The 8259-nt window shown below is 36.8% G+C and overlaps 1 protein-coding gene across 1 annotated transcript; it reads right to left on the bottom strand.

Moving 5' to 3' along the window:
- Positions 1 to 5039, bottom strand: LOC128240217 (uncharacterized). The gene is made up of 5 exons (XM_052956733.1): positions 4707 to 5039; positions 3736 to 3829; positions 3223 to 3435; positions 1683 to 1742; positions 1 to 567 (listed from the first exon to the last, which is right to left on the bottom strand). Exons 1-5 carry the CDS (start codon positions 4839 to 4841, stop codon positions 527 to 529), a joined length of 543 nt encoding a protein of 180 aa, XP_052812693.1. The 5' UTR covers positions 4842 to 5039; the 3' UTR covers positions 1 to 526.
- Between the last annotated feature and the right edge of the window lie 3220 nt (positions 5040 to 8259).

Raw genomic sequence — 8259 nt, 5'->3', positions numbered from 1 at the left:
ATTTATTCCGTTACATGACTTATGTATACATTATCGATATATGCATGATCTACATGTATATCTGAAAAAATAAAATTCAAAAACATAACAAGTGCTGTGTACAAGTTCACACTGTCAGCTGTAAATGTTTCAGACTTCATCTAAGTCTTTTTATCAGTTTCTGAAATATGCTCTGGACAGTATGTCGAACTTAAAATAAAGTGTTTACAAAAGATTACTTGGCAACTTAGGGCATACGACTACGCTGTACAGTTCCACATTGCCACCTATAAATGTCCGTTGTTTACACTAATTATTTTATATTATTTTGGAGAAATGCTCCGGGCAAATCTTGGTTTAAAATGATAAACAAGAAATATTCATGTTTTAAAGTTTTATCAGTTCTCTTCGAGACGCACAGGTATTTACAAAACACATGTAAGGTCGCCATAATATACATGTTCCTTCCTCTGTTCCCGACCGTAGGTAAACTGTAAAACAACTCTTGTTTGGGAATACATGAGATTCCTATTAATCTCATTCTTTTTTATATTTGTCTATTGTCATATTCAAAGGCTTTAGTTGTCCCTATAACACCACAGTGATATTTTATTATAACATAATATTCTGTTAATTACTGTCAATGGAGAATGTTAAACAGTTTCAAGTAACAAGTATAACGACCGGGGCTATTTTGAGACATATAATACAGTTTTAATTTGTTTACAAAACATGGAAATATATAACACAACATTAATGGACTTCTCCATAGTTAAATATGATGTGATACTCACAAAAGTTAACCAATATACACTATTGCCACTACTCAGTTAAATTTGATGTGATGCCCACAAAAGGTAACCAATATAAACAATTGCCACTACGCAGTTACAGATGATGTGATACTCACAAAAGGTAGCCAATATACACTATTGCCACTCCTCAGTTAAATATGATGTGATACCCACAAAAGGTAACCAATATACACTATTGCCACTCCTCAGTTAAATAGGATGTGATACTCAAAAAAAAGGTAACCAATATACACTATTGCCACTCCTCAGTTAAATATGATGTGATACTCAGAAAAGGTAACCAATATAAACTATTGCCACTCCTCAGTTAAATAGGATGTGATACTCAAAAAAGGTAACCAATATACACTATTGCCACTCCTCAGTTAAATATGATGTGATACCCACAAAAGGTAACCAATATACACTATTGCCACTCCTCAGTTAAATAGGATGTGATACCCACAAAAGGTAACCAATATACACTATTGCCACTCCTCAGTTAAATATGATGTGATACCCACAAAAGGTAACCAATATACACTATTGCCACTCCTCAGTTAAATAGGATGTGATACCCACAAAAGGTAACCAATATACACTATTGCCACTCCTCAGTCAAATATGATGTGATACCCACAAAAAGTAACCAATATACACTATTGCCACTCCTCAGTTAAATATGATGTGATACCCACAAAAGGTAACCAATATACACTATTGCCACTCCTCAGTTAAATATGATGTGATACCCACAAAAGGTAACCAATATACACTATTGCCACTCCTCAGTTAAATATGATGTGATACTCACAAACGGTAACTTATATACACTATTGCCACTCCTCAGTTAAATATGATGTGATACTCAAAAAAGGTAACCAATATACACTATTGTCAAAACTATACCAGCAAACGGCACCATGATCCCACAGATTACACAGAGAAATGGGAATTTCTGCCAACACGCTGAAATGTATATAGAACAAACAATAAAAAAATTGAACACAGTGACTTAAAAGGAAAAATATAGAATGAAAACCACACAATAGAGTATAGTATTCCAGTGTGTGTATACCACGTGATAAATTGCGTCAGAAATGCAACGTCGGAGGGCAACATTTTGCTTCGAATGAAGACTTTAAAGAAAGATTACATTTTTTTCACCACTTTAAATGTAACATAGCGCAGTCTACGCCGCTGACGGAGCTCATCCTTCTGTCTCTAACAAGAGTTTGATTGAGATTTTAATTTCTTAAAACACTTCCACAAACCTTTTCACAAAACGGCCGTCTGACGGAGCAATGTCAACAAATATTTTGGAAACAGATTTGTCGAATTGTTTGATGAAACTAAAGGCGGGGCTCTTTCAGCGGCAGACTGCCCTTTGTTTCATTTAATACGGTGTTGTAAAAGAAAAGTTATTTTTGTGTAAAGTCTTCATTTAGACACAATGTTGCCTTCCGACGTAACATATATGACGTTATTTATCACGGTTTATACAGACACGAATACGTAATGCAAATTATCCTCTACGTATTTGTTTGCAAAATTGGTAAGTTTATAGTAGAGATCAATGTTAAAAAACTGTAAATTTAGAAGATATGTATCTAAGCAGACATTAGCGTACTAATAACAAAAAATCATTTCAGGAAATAAATTCCATTTTATATGATGCAATAAATTTGTCACATGCTACACCTTGTTTCCGAATTAACAAATTCATAACGATCTGTTACATATCATACTAACTTTCCTTGATTTATATTGGTCAGAAAATATATCATTCCGTATAAATAATCTAATTGAAAAAGGAGCTTTATTAGATAATTTCCAAAAATAAAAAAGGTTTCTTATTCTGTATATATGATAAAAATTGAATGAGATACATTCGTTTAACTACCACCTTAATCAAAATAGGTAAACGTGATATTTTCTGATTATTTTTCTTTTGAAAAGCCGTTCGGTATCTATGTACTTAAAAGTAGGTGATGTTAATAATTGATAACATCACCAACCAAGTACGACAGTACGATTTAAAATAAAGCAAATTTCATTACGATTTAACCTTTTATAGTGTGATTCTTACTGAATTTGATCACAGAATTATTTTTTCTTTCAAGCGGAATTGAACACAATCGGATGTGTTTTAAATTATTCAGATTTCTATATTTATTCAACGCACGTACCGCGGGTTAATGTAATTGCTTTTTGGTTTCGGCTCTTCACCAGCATAGGGCGACAAAAATAGGTATTTTAATTGATTGACCGGAAAGAGCAAGCGATAACATAAACCGGTTAGACGTCATTGTTTAGAGCACAATTTAATTCAACTAATGTCGAAAATGAATGAAGAAAACGACGACTCGTGACATATTGTATGCATTGACCGTTTGGACTTTTAATTAAATCGAGAAGATAATGCAACTTTTCTTTCTAGAAAACGTACCTTTAATGTCGTTGCACCGACAGTAATGACCATCAACACCACTTTGGACGGGATAAGCAGCAGTTATTCTGTCTAAATCTTGGTCTCGTTCTGAGTCTGGATTGACAGTGACAGGGTCTTGGTCTGGGTTCTCGGCGGTAGAGATCGTAGACTCAGAAACCCTGTGAGCTACTGGCCTATCCCTGTAAAGCTCATCATAGGATGGCGGAGGGTCTATGTCAGACACGTATTATATGTTTATATGAATACACACAATATATAAAGAAATACCAGTTGTTCTAGAAATAATATATATACACTCTTGTCCCCAACTTAACAGGACAAACGCAACATCTTGCAAAGAGCCAAAACAAAACATATAAACAATGAGTCCTTCCCCTCTCAAAATTCCCATAAAATAAGAAAATCTTCGCCAAAATGAGCAAAGCTCGCTTAGTGAAAATCTCCATGAATATGATGATTACTCCATCCCATTTCCTTCTAGTCAACTAAGGCTTGGAAGTATGCATTTACCTGTAGGGTCTATAGGTTTGTGATAACTTGTAGAGACGCTGGAATACTCTGGAGGATCAATTTCCATGGGGTAGTCATCGGGTACTGCATCAGCCTGAAACAAAATATTGCCTTGTCAGCCGTGTACCGGAAAGTACAAATACTGAGACTATCTCCAATATACCAAAATCGCATATATATATATTCATTAAATTTCCAAATTTGATTATCCCGTGAGAAGGCAATTAGTTGAGCATGTTGCTCTTTAAATTTGCTTTAAGTTATCCCTCAGCTGTAAATCATTAGAAACAAAATATTTTAAAAAATTATAATTATGTAATCATAGTCATAATCACAAAATCGATTCCGGCCGCCGCAAACAAACTGTGTCGATGGCCTGAAGTACCTGTATCCTTTGACTTTACTAGAGGATCCGAAAATAGGACTGTACGGTAATACTATATATAACGTCTTAGTTCATCTTTCTAATTCATAGCATACCATCGATATTAAAAAAAATTATTACAACTTTGGAATTACCAAATGACGTTGTCAGGGCCAAATGTGTATATTAGTCAAAGAGTTTTTCAAACTACACTAAACATGAATCTGTTATGAAATAAAAGTCTTTCAACAATTATCTAAAAATCGAGCAATACATAACACACTCGCAATGGTCACGTTTATCCACGTGGACGTGTACCTAAACTATACACGGGCTCATCTCTGCCCTGTTGCATTTAATACAGAATTGCTATTTACACTACTATGTTTCCTCACTAACAAGTAATTTCTTAATTGCAGACAGCACTTCATAATTATATTTAATGATAAGGCTGTGCGTAATTAAGATTCTTTCTAAATCCTTCCTCGCAGCATTGAGGGAGTTCAACAACACCATTACGTTCTCCAATCTTTCTTGCATCAACATAGTCTAATTATCTTGTGTCATGGTAAGACTATTCCGCACTACAAAATAGTACGTCATTAACCTTTTCAACCACCGCAGCAGTGGTCGGTGATATGTGGATAGCGCTGTGAGCTGTTAGGAGGGCAGCCACGATAGTTGCTTCCATGTCAGGAGTCTGGTAGACGCAACCTGGGATCGGGCAATCTACGGCAGGCATGAGTTCATCAAAAACTATGTCAATTTGAACGATGTTTTCCAGACACAGTGACCATAAACACTATTCATACCGATGAAAACATAAATACCTCAGTTATTCAATTTACGAAGACACTTTCACAATAAACACATTCCAAATTCCAGTATAAAGCAGAAACAGCCTTGTACACATGTTTCAGATAAGCAGGTTGGAGAAGCAGAGATACATGTTTCTCAGATATCTTAAAATACCAAAGCGGGGAATAAGAAACCACTCATCAAGAACGTGGGATCCCATGAACAACTAGTGCTGGGGAATGTGAAACAAGACGTTGTGTCTAAAAATAGCAGGAATGTGGGATTGATTTGTTTACTAAATGTGCATGGATTAATTGGTTAACGTTTGAACAAGTTAGATTCTGAAGAAACGATTGCTTATTCAATTAAAATGGCAAATTTTCATGTTAACGGAATCATCTTGAAGAGATCTTTAAAACTGTCAGGGAAAGATATTTTATTCATATCAAATAAACAGATAAAGTAAGCAGTTAGGTGGAGGTTTAATTACTTAGTTCACGTTTTCGTCTGATGGGGATGTCTTCCTATTTAAAGCATATATATATATAGTACCTAGAAGCAGCAGTAGGAAACTATTTAATGCTTTAGATATATTTGATATTATTGTTTCCAGCGTGTATATGTTAATAGTATCAAGCAAATCCATGACACAAAGCTGTCAAGAATGCTGCGTACCTGCCGCAAGGAAAACAATAGGTTTCGGAACCTTAACTGTTTTTTTACTATTATTCTTACTTCAGAGAATGTGAATTCATCTGCCAAAGGTACGATGGAAACTATATCTGATCCGAAAAGTGCATTTTAAGTATTAAGCGCATTTTTTTCTTGCGTTTGCGCATGCCCTACTACGAGCCAATGACCAAGAATGGCTAGCATGCTTCATTGAATTTGCTCGCATGCCCTACTGCGTTCATCCAGCATAAACGCATGAAAAGAATGCGATTAATCCTTATATTTTCATTAGCAAAAAAGTATTCATTGCGATTAACAATTAGCTGTATTTTCTGCAATTGAGTATTTGTTCATTTAGAAGTTTAGATTAAGACAATCCTTCAATGTCGCCGTGATCGCCCTCTGTAAGATTGTAAAACTTGCTTCATTATGACTTGAGGTGTCTCTGTAGTTTGTACTGTTATATTGATAAACACAACACGTCCTCCCCACAGTTTTGGGATGCGCCATTTAAAACATCCAGGTCAATGTCATGATAAATGTAAATGTTTATTATATTTGATGTGATATTAGTGTGCCGAAATACATATTCATATTGTATTTACATTCATGCAATAAAATATTATTAAAAATTAAAAACATATTTCGTGAGATTCATACTAAAAAAATTATCAATAACCGTGCCTTTGATAATAGAGTAACTGCACACGAGTGCTTCAGCCAACCGTTTATTCAATATTAAACTTAAACATATACCCATCATAAATCAACACGCAATGCAGATCGCAAAATACGGAAAATGCCTGTTTACTTGCATGACGTCAAATTATAAACGTATCACGCGATGTTAAACCGGCGTCATAAACAATGCGTCTTTTACATTATATCTATTATGAGAACATGCGTTTTTTCTTGTTTGTGAGTTTATGTTCTATGTATTTGGCGTTTACCCAGTGCCATTAAACCGGGTAAAATGTATAAACTTTTTGCTACTGAACTAGTTTCTGTACCTTTTCGCATAAATATTTTAAGTGACGCAAAAGGTAATGTATATATTAAAAAGGTATAAGTACTGATTTTGATCTGGAACGTCGTATTCGACTTTTCTTGGAATCTTGCAAATTTTGATTTCACTCGGCTCGCGTCATGTGAAGTCCGATTCTGCAAAATATCCACTCGGGTCGAATTAATCTCCAAAATGAAAATATCCAACCTAAAAGTAACCCAACTTTATTTTACTTACTAAAAGTTTGCAATAAAAATGATATTGCACTTCATAATTATACGCATTTTAAGTTGATAATTAAAACTGAATTTACTTCATTTTAGGCAGCACTATGTGTTGAAAGAGGCATCCTGCACTTATCGAACACAGCACTGGTTCCCGTTATGAGAAACAACAAGAAACTGAGTCCCGCGGCAATCGAACTTTACACTGGTGAACATTACGAAAGCCAACTAGAGGGCAGCCGTCCAAAGAGTCCGCACATTTGACCGGTATCAGTAGCACTTTAGGCAGGAATAAGAATCAATGACATATTTAGCCTGTTTTCTCATTAACTGTTGTTGGATGCCACTGAAGCCTGCTTTTTTCTGTGTTCAGTTGTTGGAGGCCCCTGAAGCCTCTGTCAACAGTTGATGGAATCCTCTGTATCCTGATGTCTCTGTTACAGTTGTTGGAGGGCCCTGTGCATGTTTTTCCTGTTTACAGTTGTTGGAAGCCCCTGTGCATGTTTTCCCTGTTTACAGTTGTTGGAGGGCCCTGTGCAGGTTTTCCCTGTTTACAGTTGTTGGAGGTCCCTGTGCATGTTTCCCTGTTTACAGTTGTTGGAGGCCCCTGTGCATGTTTCCCTGTTTACAGTTGTTGGAGGCCCCTGTGCATGTTTCCCTGTTTACAGTTGTTGGAGGCCCCTGTGCATGTTTCCCTGTTTACAGTTGTTGGAGGTCCCTGTGCATGTTTCCCTGTTTACAGTTGTTGGAGGCCCCTGTGCATGTTTTCCCTGTTTACAGTTGTTGGAGGCCCCTGTGCATGTTTTCCCTGTTTACAGTTGTTGGAAGCCCCTGTGCATGTTTTTCCTGTTTACAGTTGTTGGAAGCCCCTGTGCATGTTTTCCCTGTTTACAGTTGTTGGAAGCCCCTGTGCATGTTTTCCCTGTTTACAGTTGTTGGAAGCCCCTGTGCATGTTTTCCCTGTTTACAGTTGTTGGAAGCCCCTGTGCATGTTTTCCCTGTTTACAGTTGTTGGAAGCCCCTGTGCATGTTTTCCCTGTTTATAGTTGTTGGAGGCCCCTGTGCATGTTTTCCCTGTTTACAGTTGTTGGAGGCCCCTTTAGCATGTTTCCCCTGTTTACAGTTGTTGGAGGGCCCTGTGCATGTTTCGTGTTTACAGTTGTTGGAGGGCCCTGTGCATGTTTTCCCTGTTTACAGTTGTTGGAGGTCCCTGTAGCATGTTTTCCCTGTTTATAGTTGTTGGAGGGCCCTGTGTGTGTTTTCCCTGTTTACAGTTGTTGGAGGGCCAGGTGCATGTTTTCCCTGTTTACAGTTGTTGGGCCCTGTGCGTGTTTTCCCTGTTTACAGTTGTTGGAGGTCCCTGTGCGTGTTTCCCTGTTTACAGTTGTTGGAGGTCCCTGTAGCATGTTTCCCTGTTTATAGTTGTTGGAGGGCCCTGTGCGTGTTTCCCTGTTTACAGT

This window comes from Mya arenaria, chromosome 7 (genome assembly GCF_026914265.1).
Source record: "Mya arenaria isolate MELC-2E11 chromosome 7, ASM2691426v1".
Classification (NCBI taxonomy): Eukaryota; Metazoa; Mollusca; class Bivalvia; order Myida; family Myidae; genus Mya; species Mya arenaria.
The sequence above is the reverse complement of the archived record's forward strand: the minus strand, read 5'-3'. Positions and strand labels throughout refer to the sequence as shown.